This window comes from Propithecus coquereli, unplaced genomic scaffold (assembly GCF_000956105.1).
Source record: "Propithecus coquereli isolate 6110/MARCELLA unplaced genomic scaffold, Pcoq_1.0 Scaffold395, whole genome shotgun sequence".
In the NCBI taxonomy this organism is placed as follows: domain Eukaryota; kingdom Metazoa; phylum Chordata; class Mammalia; order Primates; family Indriidae; genus Propithecus; species Propithecus coquereli.
The window spans coordinates 1,569,355-1,589,481 of record NW_012149674.1 but is presented as its reverse complement, the minus strand read 5'-3'; the positions used below and the strand labels follow the sequence as shown (position 1 = coordinate 1,589,481).

Sequence of the window (20,127 nt, the reverse complement as noted above, 5' to 3'; positions counted from 1 at the left end):
CACTAAATAAATGGAGGTCTTGTTCTTATTGCCACTGTCGGAGCCGGGGCGGGGGGTTGGGGGGGACCAGCTCTCTAGGCCCAGGGGCAGTAGCAAGGCCTCGGCCGGGCCTTCTGGCTTCACTCTCCCGAACAGTTAAAATTTTCACTAGGGCTTTAGTTTGGATGTTACTGAAAGAGGGGGTGGGTTGAAGGGGGGGTGCAAATACATACAAAGGAGTGAATTATAACAAAGAGCCTTTTCTGCTTCAGTTCTCGTGTAGAAAACATATGTTCAGTGATGCAAGCAGCAGTTGGGTTAAAGACACACTGTAGGGCTGCAGACAAAAGGCCTGCGCTCTTCCTGCGTTCACGGTGTTTCCAGCGTATTCACTTGTCTCCCTTGTTAGGGACCGAGCTGTCAGCTGGATCCTCCTGCAAGTGTGATTTCTTTTTCCCATTCCCTTTCACAGGCCTTCTCCCCCTTCCCCTTTCCCCCGATGTTTCACACTTCATATAATCCAGTGTGCACGGCAGACCACTTCAGCCTTTGTGCTACTGATGTTTGGGGGAAGGAGGGAGCTGATCTGATGGAGATCTTGGGTAACTTTTCACTTGTCCAAGGATCCAAGGGTGCTAAGCCACTTTTTGGCCAAACATCATTAGCGGCTCAATTATTTAGTGCTTGGTGTAGCTAGCCATTCTTCACCTTCAATTAACAGTTAGGCCAACGAACAGATTAGTGCAGTGAGATTCTCAGAAGCGGCGGCTGGGAATCAGGGGCGTGTGTGTGTTGTAGTTGGGTTGGGAGAGTTCTTGCTTTTATTTGCATAGTGTATAGTTTTGGATAAAAAGACAAAGATAAGGCAAGGCACTGCTGAAATAATCAGAGACAAGTCAGCTGTCATTCTCGTCTTCATTAGGTGAAATCTCTAGGTGGGACCATACTTAATTCTATACCCAGGTAGTATTTCTGTGTGCCATGGCTACAGTTTAAACCTTTTTATTTTCTTTATTGAAAGTTTGCAGCTCTGATGGGTTTATTTTCATGGATGAGACTTTAGAAAGATACTTTTATGTATATTACTTTTTATTATGTGTATACAAAATATAAAAGTATTAGGGATAATACTTTTATATGTAATCTGTTAGAGCTACTATTGCAATAACAGCAAACTGGAGAGGTAAAGAATTAGCAAGCTAGTGTCTGCCACTGACACACGACTCTTGGGTGTTTCACCTTCCCGAAGTGAAAGAGTGAAAAATCTGTGAAATGGGAATTACATTATCATCATGCTTTATAGAGCATACGATATAAAACACAATTAAATGGCTTTATAGGTAATGGTCAATGTTAACACTTTTCTTGTCTTTGTAGAGATCTTGGGTTGTATCTTCGCTGTGATGTTATTGAGTCAATTTCAGTCCTGTTGTTTCCTTTTTTCTTGTAAGAGTCTTGCTCATGCTCTGTTTCTTGATAGTATTAGTTGAGTTGCTCATAACCAGCATATTCTGAGGAAGGAGAAGCAGCAGGGAGGCAGAGAATTTCCCATTGGCGGAGAGCTCTAATTGTGGCGTTAGCTCATTTCAGCAGTGGAGGCAGTTCTAATCCCGCTAATGCATAGGACAGTCGAGTGGAATTTCCCATATATGGTGTCTTCTGGTGCGAGGATAATTTCAGCACCTGAAAATCCATAGACAAAAAATATCATATAAATATTTTCTAACGGAAAGTGCCAGCAAAGTCATCCCCACCCACACATGTCAGAACTGACAAAGGAAACTACTGATGGTGTTGTAACTTTTAGTGCTGTCATTTGAAAATCCTTGAAAGGAAAACATTGTACAATGAATATATATTCCCTCCAGACTAAAAATAACAATCTGCAAAGATTTTAGTAGCAGATAAAGCTAATAGACTGCAAGTTGGGATAGAATTGTACTTAAGGTGGCACCTTCCTCTTTTGCCTGGAGTGGAGTGTCACCCGGAGCCAACAGTAGAACAACGGGGAAATAAATTAATATTCTTTCCCACATCGAATGGATTCATTTCACAGAGTGATGGGAAGGAGGTGAGGGTAATAAGAGTGTGAGTGTGTTTGTGAAGCTTTTCTTTCCAGTGTATGGGTTTCGTGTTTTCTGCTTTTTAAAGGAAAGCTTATACTTAAGAAGCTAGAATGATTCCTGGGCTCTCTTGGTAAGAATAATTATGCTGTTTCTTTTTCCTCTCTATGAATCAGCTTTATTATATAGGCTGCATGTACAGTGACCAATAGACTCTACTGAAACAAACCAACCTATTTGGCTACTTTGCAAACAGAGGGGAGAAAAGAACAATGATTTTGTAAACGCCATAAAGGTCAAAAAAAAGGCTTTCAGTAAGTATGCAGAACCTAGAAATCAAATCCCATTTCCTATCATAAGAAGCCCGTTGTTTTAGCCGCAGTAGTTAATGCTCTGTATGTGAAAGATTTAAGACTAGTTGGAAAGCTTTGCTTCTGTTTTATTAGTCTGCTATTGAAAAGCCAACAGCATAACTTCGACTAGGTGCTTTGAGATTTCTTAATGGGCTGTCAGGGGCAAGACACCAGGGCTGTGCTATACTAGCTCTTTCCTGTACATTAAAACAACAGGGGCCAAGCGATCACATACAGAAGTATGAATTACTTGATGCTTTCTCTGTTCCATATGGCCAGCCATGTCCTTGGCAATTAATCATGTACAAAATCAGTCGAGTGCTCTCTGAAGCATTGAAGTCAACATTTCGCTGTACCTGTGCCAGCGGGGGCAGCGGGGTTGCGAGCGTAAAATAGCAGGACGGGGGCTGCTGGCGCCAAGGCCCAAGCAGCTGGCTTCTATAAACAACACTTTTTTTCCTCTTCACCTTTTTCTCCTCCTTTTTCTTTCTTTCTTTCTTTTTTTTCTTTTTTTTTTTTTTCCCTGCTTTCCTTGACAAACACATGGGGCTGTTTTTCACCATCATCTGAACACCAAAGTTGCCAACCGGAGCTCTGAGGTTTAAGTTTTCGTGCACGGTGCCCGCATCCCAGCTTCAACGTGTGGGACAGGCCATTCCCCCCAGCAGCCTGAACATTCCAGCGGTCAACCGCACGACTGTCCCCAGGAGTTCGTGCCGTGCCAGGCAGGCTGCTGTGGCTCCATGGCTTTTAGTGAAACAGAGGTAGCGTGATTTCTCCATGGGTAGGAGGAGAAAAATGGGAGATAACGTGTTAAGTGCTTTGGAGAAAAAAAGTAAATTATTCAAAGTTATGGCTGTGGTATTTTAGGATTTTGGTTTTTATAAATCAGTATCCATATCTTTTCCTCTGTAATATTTTTCCCCCAAATTTTTGCACATAATGCTGCTGCTAATGGTAATAATACCAGTTTCTAACATTTAGCAAGCATTTTGTATGTGCTGAGCACTGTTGCAAGAACTTTACAAGGATTATGTCATTTACTCTTCACAAGAGCTTTATAAGTTAGATGCTATTACCTATACCCCTTTATAGATGAGGACACTGATCAAAGAAACATTTTCCCTGAATTTTTCCCCCACAGACATTCTCGATTACTCTCAGTTAGCTCCCTTAGCTTGATAGTACATGATGGAAAACCACTGAAATACGTCTTCCTGGTACATTTTTGAGGATCCATTTAGTTAACTCTGCGGAGACGTTCATTCAAATAAAGTGGGTCTTTGAGATGAACTGAACCAAGTGTGTCCTTAGGTGGGAATAAAAGGCCGCTTTGTTGGCAGCCTCTTGGAGACTTGTGCCTTTGTGCCTTCCTTTCAAGACAGAGGAGCTTATCTCCCGCTTTCCTTGGTGAGTAGAATATGAAGGGTGGGGGAGGGGAGGGGAAGATGAAGACAGCAGCCTTAAGTAGTCCAGTAGACGTGGCACCCAGTGGTGACTTGGTGTTATCTCTTAGCCGAGGTCATCCAGGATGTGTTTTCTGAAATTCAGGAAACAGAGGAAAGAAAGTTTTAACATTGTGTAAACATTGGCACCCCCAAAACCTCCTGCTCCCAGAGAGGGAGATAAGGTAGGCAAAAGGGCTGGGAGGAATGTTTATTTGTTCTGCCGGGCTGTGGATCCAAGCATGCTGGAAATCTTTGGCGGTGCCCAGTCCAGTTTAGAAAATGTGAAGGCATCACTCAGCATCGAGCTACAGAGGCCTCACAAAAGAGCCGTCTTACACTGACAATCAGTAAATGAAGGAAGACCTGAGATCGACCTTTCTTTGATGGGACTGAGGCTATCTCAGTGGGTTCTGTGCCTTTCTTCTTAAAAAACAAAAAACAAGGAAAAAAAAAAAAAAAGAGGAAAGAAAGAAAAAAAAAAAGTGTTCCTGGACTTTTGAAGAGGGGAGCTCTGGTTGGGTTTTTGACAGCCCGTGGCAATGTTGATGCGAGGAAATAGCTTTCCCAGCTGATAACATCTTAAACCCAGTTTCTTCACAAGTTGAACCTTTAGCCCTCATTATCAGTCAGAGCATATCTTTGTAATTTGTGTGTGCGGAGGGGAAATACAACCCTAACGTGGGACAGTGATGTATATAAAAAGTGCGGCGGTTTTTCCCATAATGACAGTATTGCTTCTGTGGTGGGGAGGGTAGGAAGGTGGAAAGTTCGGAAAGGTATGCAATTCTGGGACCCTGGCCTTTTGAAATTGCAAGAACGGTAGCAGAAATCGTTTTTTTTTTAATGAATTAAACAGAGGAATTACCAGCCAAACGCCATCTTGTTTCCTTAGAGAAAGTTCTCTGATTTGTAAGAAGGATAGATTAAGTCTGAATTTTGGAGTGATAGGCCAATCTGAAGCTGTTACTCCATAGCATAGAGGAACCAAAAGAATTAAAGACTTACGTAGAATTGTTAGTAAAGAGTAAATGGTGTAATTCTCCTTTTAAGTCTCCGAGTGATTTCTCTCTGAAAACCTTACATGCAACAAATTCTACATATTACATATACATCCACATGTGCTTTCTTCATGATAAAGTACAATTAGGACATACTGAAAGTCATTGACTGTAATAATATATCCAATAAGAATTAAATGAATTGCTTAGCTTTAGTTGAATAAATTCAGAATTGAGAGAATTTTTGCGAGAAAGATGTGGAACTTAAGCCAAAATTCAAGGCTCCTTAGAGTTTTGACTTTTCTTTTTTAATTCTCAATTTTTCTCTCCAGTTGTGGATTTTTTTGCTTTTTGTCCATAAAGTTTTGAGCCAAGAGAAACTAAAGACATGGAATTCTCAGGGATCCTTAGTATGCTGTGTGTTGCCAGAGTCCAAAGTAGTTTTCTCTACTGCAATAGAGAAAGTGAGACTCCTTCCTTTGGCATATTAGGAGAGTATATTTTTAGACACATCCATCCAAACGAATATCGCCCTTTTAAGTCGTTACCTACCGAGGGCATATTTTTCTTGATGCTATTGCTTAAAAATAGTTTTTACAATTTTATTCTTAGAATTGTCTTCAGGAATAGTTTGAATCAAACCAAAGCTTGTTTCATGTACTATTTTTGATCTTGAATAATACTCTCTGGCTTGATCGTTCACCTTAGTCACCAAACATGTTCCAGCATGTTATTTGGCTTCCTTTATTCAAAAGCATCTACCAAGAGTTACTTTCATGGCATGCTGCCATAGTAGGTACCTCGGAGAATATTAAGAAATGGATACGAACCTTGTCTGTTCTCATGGAGCTCACACTCTGGAGGAGGAAACATCTGAATGAATAAGTGTGACATGGTGTGTAACAAGGGGTGATCAACTCTATTTAATTTGGTGGAAGGATGTGGAAGACTTCACAGAGGAGGTGTTACTTGAGATGTTTCTTGAAGAATGAATAGTTACTGGCAAGTAGCTCAGCAAAAGTATTAGTAAAAGTACAGTATAGAACAACCATGTGTTGTCAGGCAATTACAATTAGTTTTATATGAAATAGAAGAGAGCAGGAGATAAAATTTGAGAAGTAAGCAAGACCTGAATCAAGAAGCATTTTTTGCCAGACTAAGGAATTTGGGCTCTTTTAAAAAAAAAAAATACTGTTTTGTATCTTCCAAATGCCAATAACTGAAGCATATATAAACAGGTGCTCTGGTTTAGGTGGGATTTTGGAGACCAAAGCTCCTTGTCTCCTTGGTGATCCTGAGATACTTCTTGGAAGCACCAGGACTTCGTGAAGACACCTTAAAAACCACTACTGTAGGTAATGCTGAATTGCTTAAAGGAAGTAACATGTTCAGACATGTACTTTTAAAAGAATGTTCTTAAAGCAGGGAAATCATGAGAGGGGTGGGATTGACACAGAGAGTCCGCTTTGGAGGCCATTACATGGTCCAGATGAGAGAGGTCTGAACTAAGCCTATGGCAGGGGGAAAGGATACGTTTGAGTTATACTGAAGAGAGAGGAATGACAGGATTTAGTATTTAGGTGTAGGGAATGCAGGAAAGGGAAATGGGGAGACTAGGATGCTTGCTAGGGTTCTAGTTTGGGTTGTTGCATTGATAGTGGTACCAGTCACCACTGTAGAGGAATACAGGAGAAGGAAAGCAAAAATAATCAGTTCAAATGTGGATGGGTTAAGGTTGAGATGTTATATTTGAGGTGGCATCTTTAAGCTAGTCGTGGGCTATATGGGGCCAGAGCTCGGTGGAGAGGTCTGCTTAAGGGTAGAAGTGCAGATGTCATTAGTCTACAGGGGACCCTTAAAGCCATTGGAAGGGGAGATCACCCACAGAGAGAACAAGCAGAAGAGATGAGAGGAGAATGAGGGGTATAACCTTGGGATAACAATTGAAGGTTCTACAATGAGGAACCTACATAGCAGACTAAGAAGGACAGACTAAGTGTTGAGCAGTGGCCTACGAGAATTGTCCACTAAGGGGGAGAGATCAAGTAAAATCAGAACTAATTCTGAAAATAAAAAAAGATTTTCTACCACTAGGGATATGCAAAAGAATATGCCGCTGGCTTCTGGTACATATGCAAGTTTTATGGTTGTAATTGTAGTGGTTGCCTGATTTCCTTTAAAAATTTTTCATTTAAAGTAATAAACAGGCTGGGCACGGTGGCTCATGCCTGTAATCCTAGCACTCTGGGAGGCCAAAGTGGGAAGTCAGGAGTTCAAGACCAACCTGAGTAAGAGTGACACCCCATTTCTACTAAAAATAGAAAAAATTAGCCAGGCATGGTGGGGCATGTCTGTAGTCCTAGCTACTCGGGAGGCTGAGGGAGGAGGATCGCTTGAGCCCAGGAGTTTGAGCCCAGGAGGTGCTGCTAGCCACAGCACCCTAGCCCGGGCAACAGAGTGAGACTCTGTATAAAAATAAATAAAGTAATAAGCACTTTCAGGAATCTCTTTGTTGAACTAGCACAACCTAGCACAAGGTAGATTAGCAGAGTTGAAGATGGCATGAAACAATAATCATCATGGTAGCATATGTACCAGGTACCATATGTACCAACTAATCTTCACAAGAACCTGTGGAGAGGTTCTGTTACCATCTCCATTTGCAGTTATGGAAAGGACGCACAGCTAGGAGGCGACAGCTGGGATTCGAACAGCCAGCGCTCCCTTTGCAGTTATGGAAAGGACGCACAGCTAGGAGGCGACAGCTGGGATTCGAACAGCCAGCGCTCTAAAGAATATGCTTAGTCCTTTCTGATCTGGCCAGCATCTCCATAGATTACTATTGAACAAGGATTGCTGATGAAATGAAATTTAGCCTCCAGAGCATGTTTCCTAAACCTGTGAAATTTTTTCCCCTGTATTTTGGGGGGAGGGGAGGGGGGAAGAATGCAGTTTTGGTAATGGGAAACTTTAAAAATTGGTGCTTGTTTGAAGACAGTTCTATGTCACTACTAATGGAAAAATGGCCTATTAACATTTCCTGGGTAAAGTCAACCCTTGAGGAGGTGACATTATTGTAAGGAAAAAAATATCACTGTTAATTGCCTTGTAAAAAGAATGCTCTTTTGACACTCTGAAATTTCCTTTTGTGCAATGACTTCTTTTCACCCTAAATTTTATGAAATAATGGATTTTAGAGACTGAATGCTCAGTCCGCCCTTCCTTTTCTAATATTAAAAAAAATTTTTTGTAAAAGAATTTGTGTTTGTCATTCAGATATATTTCTCTATATTTTTACTACTTATTCATTGGATGTGTTTACTTGAAATTTGTTTTCTGCATTCTTTCTTGTTTTAAAAATGTGATGGAAATGAAATTTTTAAATTAAATTTTATAAAATTTACATACAATAAAATTGACCATTTTTGGCATACGGTTTTATGAGTTTTAACATATGTATAAACTCATGTAACTACCACCACAATCAGGATCCAGAATGATTCTATCATCCCCCAAAATTCCCTCATGCTTCCCCTTGCCCAATCTAATCTCTAACAACTTCTGGTATGTTCTCTGTCCCTGTAGTAGTATTGCCTGTTCCAGAATATCAAAGAAATGTCTTCTTTCACTCAGCATAATGCCTTTGAGTTGCATCCAAGTGGTTGTATGTATCAATTGCTAATCCCTTTTTATTGCTGAGTAGTATTCTGTTGTGTGGATGTTCCACAGTGTGTTTATCCTTTTACCTGCTAAAGAACATTTAGATCGTTTCCAATTATGGGGGGATTATGAATACATCTACTGATAAACATTTGTGTACATATTTTTGTTTGAACATAAGTTTTCATTTCTTTAGATAAATCTCCAGAAATGGGATTGCTGGGTCATATGCTAAGTGTATGTTTAACTTTATAAGAAACTGCCAAACTATTTATCAGAATGGCAGTATTTTGCATTCTTACCAGCAATGTATAAACTTTTAAAAACTTGAATGCTATTTTAGATGCTCTTGGATTCGGTTTTAAGGAGATGCCCCATGGTAAAAGGAGGACTTCTAGGTCCTCCATAGCAGCTTCAAAGAGAACTGCTCCAGCTTCATCTGCTGTGTATAATTGGAGTTCCATGTAAGAATACATTTGAGGAGAAAAGAGGTTTATCTGCAATGTGTTTAAAAACCGTTGCATTAGGGCCAGTGCATCCACAGTGTAGTATGTGGACCGTGAGTGTTACCCAGGGTGGTGCTTGGGGTACTTGGGGACTTTGCACATAGTGAGGACCACACTGAGAAAACGATTCCCTCTTCAGCTCCATTTGGATCTGTGTGATTATGTTAAGAAAGTCTTCATTTAAATCTAATGCATCTTTAGCCTTCTCCAACCCTTGCTAATATCTTCTTTTACAAAGAGGGAGCATGCTCCAGTCTCAGAGCCTTCAGCAAGTAATAGTATCTATCTAGAATGAAATCAAAATATAGCTTTGTTTTTAATGTATTTACTTTTATGATTAACTTCTCATTTGTGACAAGTACCACTGGTTTTTCCATTTTCCTTTTGAAGTAAATTCATGTTATATTTTAAAAAATGGATCCATTTAAAGAAAAATATTAAATATTGTCTTATGTAGCTTATATACAAATATGGCAAGAATTATTAGGATGTGCTAGAATGACCAAGGTTTGGGAAACTCTGAACTAGGGTATCTGATTATTTGAAGAAACTTTGAAGTGAATTTTTTTTGTGTGAAGAGCTCTTTGGTAAAGCACATAACTATCTCTTATGAGTTTATTGTTTATATAATAGTAATTTCTTAAAAGAAGACAGTCTTCCATTGCTCTTTGTTTTTACAGTACTTTTCAAGTTTCTTCTTTATTCACTGATTAGGCAAATATTTATTAAAGTTATTAGGTGGGCAATGGGGATACGGTGTTGAACTAAACAGACAATATCCCCTTCCCTTGTGAAATTTACTTTCTTAAATCCTTCTTCCTTCCCCTCAGAGAGAGGCTGTTCAGGGTCCAAGGAAAACAAGGACCCCCAAATAAAATTTAAATGATGTGAAAGACAAGGAAGAGTTAAACGACTTTCTAAAAACATATGTTTTAATAGATTCAAAGGGGGAAAGAATTTTATTTTCCTCATATTTTTGGAGCCATCTAGATATGTACGTTGTCTTCTATTTGGTGCATTTTTGCATTTTGGTATAAAATAATATGTACCCACAAACATAATGATAAACTACATTTTTGATGTTCCTTCCAACTTTAAGTACATGAGGTAGGGTGTCACAGACAAGGAGCAGTCTTGGTGTTAGAATACCCATCGATGCTCAGACCTCTCTGAAATTGGACATCGTTTAGATTAGAGGTCATAAATCAGCAGCTGCCTGAGTTCTGTTCAGCCCATTGGTGTTTCTTGTTTGGCCCACATGATTTTTTAAAAACGAGTTTCCAACATTTACAAAATCAGGAGTGTTCACATTTATAAAAAAAAAAACAGATTTTTTTTTGTTTGTTTATTTTGAAAAGTCGTGAATCTGGCACTGTTGAGCCAGCTTTTCTGAATGGCAGAGTTGGCTCGAACCGGGTAGTGGCTGCCTGTAGATAGAGCATGTGTTCTCTTTGGGTAACCTCAGCTTAACTCACTCAGTTATTTGCCTGGCCCTAGTGAGTATTTGAATTCACAACCCCTGGATCCTGGATTTCATGCATGATGGGTTTCCCTAGAGAAGCTGAGCATTCCTCCCTGTGCCGGAGGGCTGAAAATGTTGCCGGGGAAGCTGACTGAGTGTCCACCTGGATGTATCTCCTAGCGTAGCGGGTGTGATACTGGACCTAGGAGGCAGAGATGAGGGTCCTCTCCCTGGCTAGTGCCAGTCAGCTTGTTTTGGCTCCTTCACAGCGAAGATACTATTTTCTGCCTTATCTGTTTGTACTAGTCCAGGTTTTTGATAAGCAACAGAAGCAGCTTCTAGTGAATGTAAATCAGATGAGACTTTATTGAAAGGATATTAGATAACCGAAACTATCAAAAGAAAAGAGAATGATCTGGACTCAGAAAGTTCAGGAAACTAGGGATACTTTGAAGACCATGGGTGGTAGGAACTAAGGAAATTGGTAAATTGCCTCCAATTTTTTCCCCTTTCTTTGTCTTTCCTCTCAAGAGTTTAAAGTCTTGGAAAAGAGAATCAAGTTGGCCTGGCCCACGTCCTTGATAGGGGAGGCAAGACACCTTGGTTGACAGTCCTTCTAAGACTACATACACTAAAACAAGACTTCCCCAAGAGGAGATCCGGATGCTTTTGCCAGACAGAAGGGGATGGGGATGGATGTAGGCAACAGAAACAACAAATGTTCCCTACACCTCTTCTCAAGGTTGTCATGAAGATATTAAATATGCACTGTAAAATGCTATAGAGGATTAAGGAAGTAGTATTTCAAGTTACAGGAGAATCATATTATGAGTGTGCTCTTTAAGTAAGCAAATGTATTGGCACCGGTTAGATAAGGAATATATTGAGTGACTAGAACACAGAAAGTGACAATTTCATTCCTTTTAGCAATTGCCTTGGTTATAAAATCTCCAAAGAAGCTACACTAACTTTAAATTAAAAACATCATTTATAAAATCTAAAGATTTTCATTGAAGTATTCATTCATAGAAATGTTCTTTCTGATTTTTGGACTTCTTGTTTCTTTTTGTTGTAAGCTCTTGATTTGCAGCAGGCAAGGAAAATGAGTAAATCTTCCCCACCTCCCCCCCCCCAAAAAAATTGCCAGCACGGGTAGAAATTGAAAGTAATGATTCAAATAAGAGAGGCAGTGCAGAAAGCCTCAGCTGGGTGGCAGGAAACAGAGCAGAAGTCAGAGACTGCTCTTTTTTAAAAAGGCAAAACAACTCGCAGTGAAGTGTACGTGAAAATCATTTCTAATAATAGCTCATGGTAGGCAGTGCGCAGGAAAAAAATCATTGGTGTGCTGAGAAAATTAGAGTAAGAATGCACAGTGTCTTGATGTGTTACTTAAGGCAATGGAGCTTTAGAGTTTACCTTCTGTGCCATGTACATTGATTAAATACAAAATATATGCTGGCCATTTTTGACCATCATTTACTGTATTGATTTGTTAGCAGGGGAACTGTAATAAAAAAGCCATTGATTTACTGTCCTTATTTGCTTATGGGCTTTTTTTTATTATTAATTTTTCTCTTTCTCTTTCTCTTTTTTTGGCTCATTTCTTGTAGACAAATGCCGTGCTTCGCGAAGTTAAAAGAGAGGGGCTCCCCGTGGAACAAAGGAATGAAATCTTGACTGCCATCCTCGCCTCGCTCACCACCCGCCAGAACCTGAGGAGGGAATGGCATGCCAGGTTAGTTCTGCTATGGAATGGGGCTTGTCGTCTCTGACAAACAAGAGCTGTATTTGGCTACATCCTTCCCTGCGGCTGGTCTCATCTCTCCCATTTGAGGGGCCATGAAAAATAAGCAAGTTTAAGATGCTTTCAGCTAAAGTTAGCTTTCCTGCCCATGGTACCTACATTGTAATGATCCACGACATCATCTGTGTTTCTATTATTGATTCCGGTGTGTAACATTTAGCATAAATGTTTGCGTCTTGAGCATAATGTAATATTAATATAAGTACCTGTTATTGAAGAACCCTTTTTAATCAACAGGCTAAAGTACCAGCATTGCTCTTTAGTTAGGGCAGATGTCTGGGAAATCCATATAGTGCTCTTGTGCCACCGATGTGGGGCAGGTTACTTGAAAATACAAGCATATGTCACTTAACAATAGGGATATATTCCAAGAAATGCATCATCAGGCAATTTCGTTGTTGCGTGAACATCATAGAGTGCACTTACACAAGCCTAGATGGTGTATCCTTCTACACGCCTAGGCCTAGTGCTCCTGAGCTACAAACATGTGCAGCATATTACCGTACTGACTACTGTAGGCAATTGTAATACAGTGGTAAGTATTTGCGTATCTAAACATATCTAAACATAGAAAAAGTACAGTAAGATATGGTATTATCTTATGGGATACGACCACTGTTGTATATGTGGTCTGCTGTTGACTGAAACATTGTTATGTGGCCATGACTATAGTTTATTTATCAACCCCATTTTCAGAATTGACCAAGTAGGAATTACTTTTGCTTCAACCTTCTTTCTTTCCATATGGAGTTACCTATGGTTAGAAAGCTGTTAACTGATGGAAAGTTTCTATAAATCATCAGCTTTTACAGAATTGATACTTGCAGAGTGAATATCACGTTAGCCTATTTTTTTAATTAAAAAATCGATACGTGGAAGACTAGAACTAGTTCCTCCAAATGTTGGGATTATTCTTTAGATCTGCAGTTTGCAAAATTTATTGAATTATCATCTGTTTCTAAGCAAGAGGGAGAGGAACTGGGAAGATTATGGTATATTTTGCCTCAGAGTCTTACTTGACGCTTAAACATTCTATGTGCTTAGGAATCAAGAACATTTATTGATAGCCATAATATTCTCCAAATGACTTCATGCAACAGAATTTACATTAATTGATAGCTTTACTAGTAATAATTATCATAAAAATAGATTTGTCCTAACAAGACTGAAGATGCGCATTTTCCAAGAAAGGAGACAGTGTAAGTATTGATTCCCATTGGATATCAGAAAGCTGCTTTTTCAAATATGTGTATTATCTCTAAATTCAAACTTGCATTTAAACAATAATTTTAAAATTATTTCCAGTGATATCCACCACCTCCCTTTTGATAGTGTGCTCAGAGTAAATGGCAGCCAGTTTTAACTGTAGTAATGACTAAATGATTTCCAATTTAACTTTCAATAATTAGTTTTTAAATTATCTTTGTATTGCAAGTTTAAGTATGTTCATTCAAGTCTGCATATTTTATTAAATAATGGATTATCAGTGTGGGGACATCTAAGAGGCTTCTTCTCTTCCATTTGATGTTTTATTTCTTCCCCAGGATGGTTCTTATTAAATAGGAAAGAGAGGAAGAAAGAATTCCCCTGTAATCTCTCCCCCAGCCCCCTTCTCCCCAAGGACAGAGAGAGCACCAATGTTGAGAATGGATGTCTTTTGCTGAGTGCATTTGGTTTGTTAACAATAATTTCCTAATACACCAAATCATCAGACAACATGGCCAAAATGGCCTGTTTAAAAGGAGTCTGGTTTCAGCATTTCTGGCCCTCACTGCTAACAATTTAATCAGGAGCTGGAGCCAGTGTTGAAGTTGATGTAGTCTAGCATCTGAAACAAGAATTCTCAAGTCCTTTGTGTTAGGGGAGGAGGAAAGAAAGAGCTTAGCAGCTGACACTATGCAGACCTCCTTAAAACTAAACACCTGAAAGAGAATTTCAAGAGGCTAGTGTCTTGAGGGCTCAGAAGGAAAAGTGTCCTCAGAGTATTAAATAACCATAATCCTTCTCCCCACTCCTTCTCCACCCCCATTTGATGTTTCCCATCCCGGTGACCTATCTAAAAGGCTCGTCCATATGATCTGTATAAACAGACGGTTACCATGCACCTTTCTTTTCCTCATCAAAGCGTCATCTGGCCGTCTGGAACTGGGCATTGCCTCGAGTAGCCATCAAGCATGTGGTGGTGAAAGTTATAAAACATCCACTGCAGTGCTTACCGAGCTGCCTGTGTTTTAGAGATTGGCCTATTGTGTGCTTTGGACTTACATAGGAAAAATGTGCTTTGACAGAAAAAAACTAGCACTCACCAAAGGCCAAGCAATAGGTTGCAGTATTTTAGTTCCATCAAAGCTATCAGGGGATCAGTTAGATTAGATAATAGAAATTTTTTCCTCTGAAAGTTAAATACAGATGACTCTAATTACCTTATATTGCACGTTAGAGAATGCATTATGAATTGTACAGCTTCAAGAAATTCAGGTCAACTGAGCCCGCAGCTGGCAGTAACTTTAGTATAAGCCTTTCGTAATAAAGGTTTTGCCCCCCTCTTCAGCAGGTTCGTTTGCGATCACATTAGGGAGAATATTTTAAGTGAAACTTGTAATTTGGTTATAAAATCTTTGTATCTCTCTCAGGTCGAAAGCTAAGCCATTGTTTGGGGCTCACTGAAGTCTTTTAAACTGGAAGCATATGTTCCTTATAATTTAGCTTTTCGAACAAAGTGTCAATTCTGCATGACTTGGGGTAACCGAGTTTGTCACAGTGTCGCACATCGCTGCAATTCTCGAGGCACATCTGAGTGCTGTGGGTTTCCTTCCCCAAGCTCGGTAATCCCATAAACAACCCTCTCCAAATAGGCTTATTAGGGCTGTCTATTCACTTCCCCAGAGTTGAATGATCCAAAGTACATCAGGAGAAGCCGTGTGAATGCAGGGTAAGTGTTAACAGAAGTGGTACAGAATTTCTGAAGATTTGGCTTTGTTTATACAGTCCACTCCGCCTGATGGACAGCTTGTTATAGCTTTTAAAGAACTGGGCAAGCCCTCTGATCTGACCCCTTCTTGACCTCCGCAGCCCAAAGGTCAGTCTGCAGCTAATAAACCCGGAGGTTCTTAGGGTCTACTGTAGGAAAAGGCAGAAAAAGAGCAGCTGCAAGGATTGGGTGTCCCAGGATAGGCTGCTCGAGGGTCACTCTGTGATAATGAAAATGATTACCAAATTATATGGAAGTTTAACCGCAATAGTGAGCGAGAGGAGGGTGGAGCCCAGCGTATTAGGTTTGATAAATGAACTGTGAAGAGGCCCATCTGGCTCTCAACATCTTTTCTCCCCCTCTTTCCCTACCAAGGGGAAACATTTTAAAATAACAGCAGTACATATAGACTCAATGACCCATGCAAGGAGCTGGAATGGATTAAGATTTAATGGTGACAGTGGAAGAAATTATCATTTGAAAAGTACGCCAAAGAAAAGGTACAGTTCAATGTCCATGCCCAAGTTGTTTTTCTAAATAAAATGTAGGAAATATCAGTGCCTTGTTTATCTTACACAAATCCTCGGTGTCTTTCCTAGATTGCTGAAAATTTTGAGGGTGTTGTTCATTATGGAATAATTACTCATAGCTTCATGAATGGCATGGGCTTCTTTTGCCTCGAACATGTGAGAATGAGAATCAAACATTTTGTTCTGCCTGCTCGCTCAGTTTCAATAATGTAGATTAATCGAGCGTTAGAGAAAATGCTTCACGAAAAAAAACTGGTGTCCATTCCAGCATCGGACCACTGATTATTATGGATTTTTTGATACTTAACTTTATATGTGTGATTCTTAAACAATGTTTTATTCCTACTATGACCTGGCAGTTTTTCTGTAAAAATAAGAAGAAATCACATAATGTTAATTGAGTAGCTATGTTGGTTTGTTTCTTTATTCCTTTTTCAAAGAAACATCATGGCAATGCTAATTAGTGCCAACAGTGGATAGGCCACTGTCCGCTATATGTCCACTTACTGTTAATTGGTAAAGGTAATTCTCTTCAAAGCTCTCCCCAGTTTTTCATGAATGTGGACTGTCCTGACTTCCGACCAGTGATGTTGGAGGCCACAAAGCTCTGTCCTTTTCTGCAGAGATGACTGGCACATGCCATGATTCTATTTTATGGAACAAGAATGATTTTATGCAGTAAGCATCTTTTCGTATATTTTGTATACCTACTGCATACAAAATACCACATGAGATGCTGTACATACTATAGAGCATGCTAAGCAGCCAATTTAAGGTTTTATCTTGGGATAAGAATGCAGAAAGTTCCTAGAAAGAGCCTGTGGAAGGCAGTGAAAAGGAAACTAACTGGTGGAGCCATTGTCGCCACAAGAAAATGGCAAGTTGCTGTAACCCACTCAGGAAAGAATTTGATTGCAGATGTCTTGGGGGACTCGAATTGTTGTGGTATTGAAAACCCCTTATGTCAAACTGCATTTTCTACATAATACAAGCCTCACCCAGACAATAATTATATTAAAAATGGAAACAAAAGGCCTCTAAACGTTACCCAAAGTTAGCATATTTTTCGTTTCAGGTTTTGACTTGACTATGTATGTCTGCGGGGATTTAGAGTGAGCAGAAAGCTAGGCCAAGGATAATGCAGGGAGTCAAGGAACACTTTGAGATTTAGCTGTGCTTTTTAACTTGAAGGCCATGCTTCTAAATTTTTGCTACGTCAGGTGTAAATGCAAGAAATAAGACAAAAGCAAAGCCATTAGAGGTTTTTAAATTTTGAGATATATTCACATAACATAAAATTTCGAATAACATAAAAGCCATCATTTTAAAGCATACAATTATGTAATTTTTTTTTTTTTAGTATATATACAAGATCGTATAACCATTACCACCATCCAATTTCAGAACAGTTCAATTACCCCAAAGTGAAACCCTGTATCTGTTAACAGCTACCCTCAATTTCCCCTTCTCCCCACAGTCCTAGCAACCACTAATGTACTTTCTATCTCTATAGAGTTTCCTACTCTGAACGTTCCTCATAAGTGGAATCATACAATATATGGCCTTTCGTGTCTGGGTTCTTTCATTTAGCATGCCGATTTCAGGGTTCATCGTGTCATACCATGTAAGTACTTCATTCCTTTTTGTTGCTGAATAATGCTCCATTGTGCGTATGCGCCATGTTTTATTTATTCAGTAATCAATTGATGGATCTTTGGGTTGTTTCCACTTTTGGCTTTATCCACTTTATGGGTAATGCTGCTGTGAACATTCATATACACGTTTTTGAGTGACATGTTTTCAGTTTTCTTGGATACACACCTAGGAATGGAATTGTTGGGTCATATGGTAACTCTATGGCTAACTTCGAAGGAACTGCCCAACGTTTTCACATCTGCTGCACCATTTTCCATACCCACCAGTACTGCACGAAGGTTCCAGTATTTCTCATGTCCTCGTCAATACCTGTTATTTTCGTGTTTTTATTATTATAGACATCCTAGTGTATTGTGGTTTTGATTTGAAATGCAAATACGTCTTTTCACGTGCTTATAGAAATCCATTGGTTTTTTCATAGGATAGTTGTAAACATGGCAGACTTAAGGACTCATGCTTCTTGTCACTGGCAAAGAGCTCACAGCCTGTTGGAGTGTTGGCTTGTTGAAGAGGTGGGGTTCCAAATGGAGCTGTCATTAAATTGCAGCAATGTTCATTTCCCTGTTACCATGAGTAGGCCTTGTCCTTTATTTATTTGCATGTGTCCCAGCTTATTTGTTTCTGGAGACTCCTTACTTATTCCTTCTACCATTCTCTTACATTTCTTTCATCACAGGGTCTCTGAGCATCGCACACTGGATAGGAATGTAGCCTGATCAAATAGAAACTCTGTCCATTTATAGCTCTTCAGCTTGTAGGCTCAAATAGGACTTACTGTACTTCCATGAGTAGACAACCTCATTTGGGTGTAAGGAGTCTTAAAATGGTGCTGAAAATAGTTTCAAAAAATGTTTATGGCAGTTTCTTAGAAAAGTTTTTAGAACTATACTTACTGCCCATTAGAAGTGGCTCTGTTAAGACCTAGATAGCTTTATACACTTATCTTCCTCATATTGGACTTTGGCAACTCAAAAAACTACCAAGTTAGCATTTTTTCTGGGCAAGTAAAACAATTTTCTTATTATCGATCATCTTTTTAGTCTCCATGACCCCAGCCACCACCACTCATCCCCAGAATGGATCCACATGGGACATCTTTGTTAAGGCTCCAAAGTCCGGTTATTAGAACCTAGAACTTGTAATGAATTAGATTTACTTTTCCAAGCTAATCAGCTTTAGAACTTTGATCTGAGCTCAACAAATAAAAGACTTTGTGTAAGTTACTTATGTGGACCAGCTCAGGTTCTAAGACTGGCACATCACGGCTTTCTCCGTGGGCATCTGGTCTCTCTTGTTGCCTCTTGGCAGTCCTGGACCATACACAAAACTGACAAGTCGACACAGTTTAGTTTAGCAATTAACTATTATTTATTGAGTGTTTATTATGTGCAAGTAACTGTGCTAGACACTGTGGGGAATGTCAAGATGAGTATGATACAAGTCTCAACTTGAAGTAATTTGCAGTTTAATATGGGGGGCTGTTAATAACACGATGGCTAGCATGTACCTTTTTATTCCTTTTTGTGTGAGGCGCCGCGCAACACTGTAAGGTGATTTAGCAATGGGGTCTGCCTTAAAGGGAACTTAAAATATTTTTGTAGAAGCTTACAAAAAGGAATAATTGGACATTTATTATTATATATGTGCACTTGATTCTGTGTTTACATTTTCATCTCTCCTATCAAAATGTAAGCTTCACGAAGGCAGGACATTTGTCTGTTCGTTCACCCAGTGTAAAACCCGTACCCCAGATCTTTGTAGCATGAAGCTAAAAACTGGCCATAAAGAAATTATCTGACCTACGTTGTTTGACTGTAGGTCATGAGACCCCCATTCCAATGAGGGTCCTGCCCTACACCCAGAAGGCAGGAACGCATGCTCAGAGAGGCCAAGAAGAATCTAGACAGACAGGCCTTGCTGGGTTTCCTCACTCAGTTATACCCTTTTTGTCCAATCATGTTTCTACATGCTGGCTGTACTTTGTTGAAGCTAAGCATAAAAATGGACAATTTCCCCCGTACCTTTGAGTCTTCATTCTGAGGGCTCCCATGTGTACACATTAAATAAATTTGTATGCCTTGTCTCCTGTTGATCAATTTGCCATGTGTTAGTGATTTTTCATCAAACCTTTAGGAGGCCAAGGCCCTTGGTCCCCACAGGAATGATGCCCTGCATGAGGAAGGAACCTCACTGCCTTGTTCGCCACCTGTGCCAGCATCTAGAGGAATGGCCGGCGCTCAGATGTATTGAATGGCTGACTGAGTGAGATAACTTTCCTCCCACCCCCTTCCTGTGTTTATAAGTACTTTGTATTCCTTATTAATTTTGAAGGGGAATGACCATTTGCAATATTAGCCTGTTGCTTTTTTTCCTAACCTTGCCAGGGGTGGAAACCTTGACATTAGAAGTCAGGATAGCTCTCTGATATTGGAAGTAAGTATTGGTTGTTCATCTAACCTTGCCGGGGTGGAAACCTTGAAACCGGAAGTGAGGAGAGAGCTCTGTTATGCAGTTCTCTGGTGTTCAAACCCCAAGATAGCACCCAGGACCTGGTTCCAGCATGAGGGAGGAAAGATGCCATGTGCAGAGGCTGACTCGGGGGTACTTTAGGAAGAGAACACCATGGGACTGGGCTCAGCCAGGACAAAAAGACCTGGTCTCATCCCTGAGCCAGCCATTCCTGATTCCCTGCCCTTA

General features: G+C 39.9%; 1 protein-coding gene across 2 annotated transcripts in view; it reads left to right on the top strand.

Moving 5' to 3' along the window:
• Positions 1-20,127, top strand: part of FTO (fat mass and obesity associated) — a 406,389-nt gene that overhangs the window by 224,481 nt on the left and 161,781 nt on the right. For both annotated transcript variants that reach the window (XM_012652666.1, XM_012652665.1), the window contains exon 8: positions 12,080-12,204. In XM_012652666.1, coding sequence (XP_012508120.1) covers positions 12,080-12,204 — 125 coding nt within the window. The remainder of the gene's footprint in view (positions 1-12,079; positions 12,205-20,127) is intronic.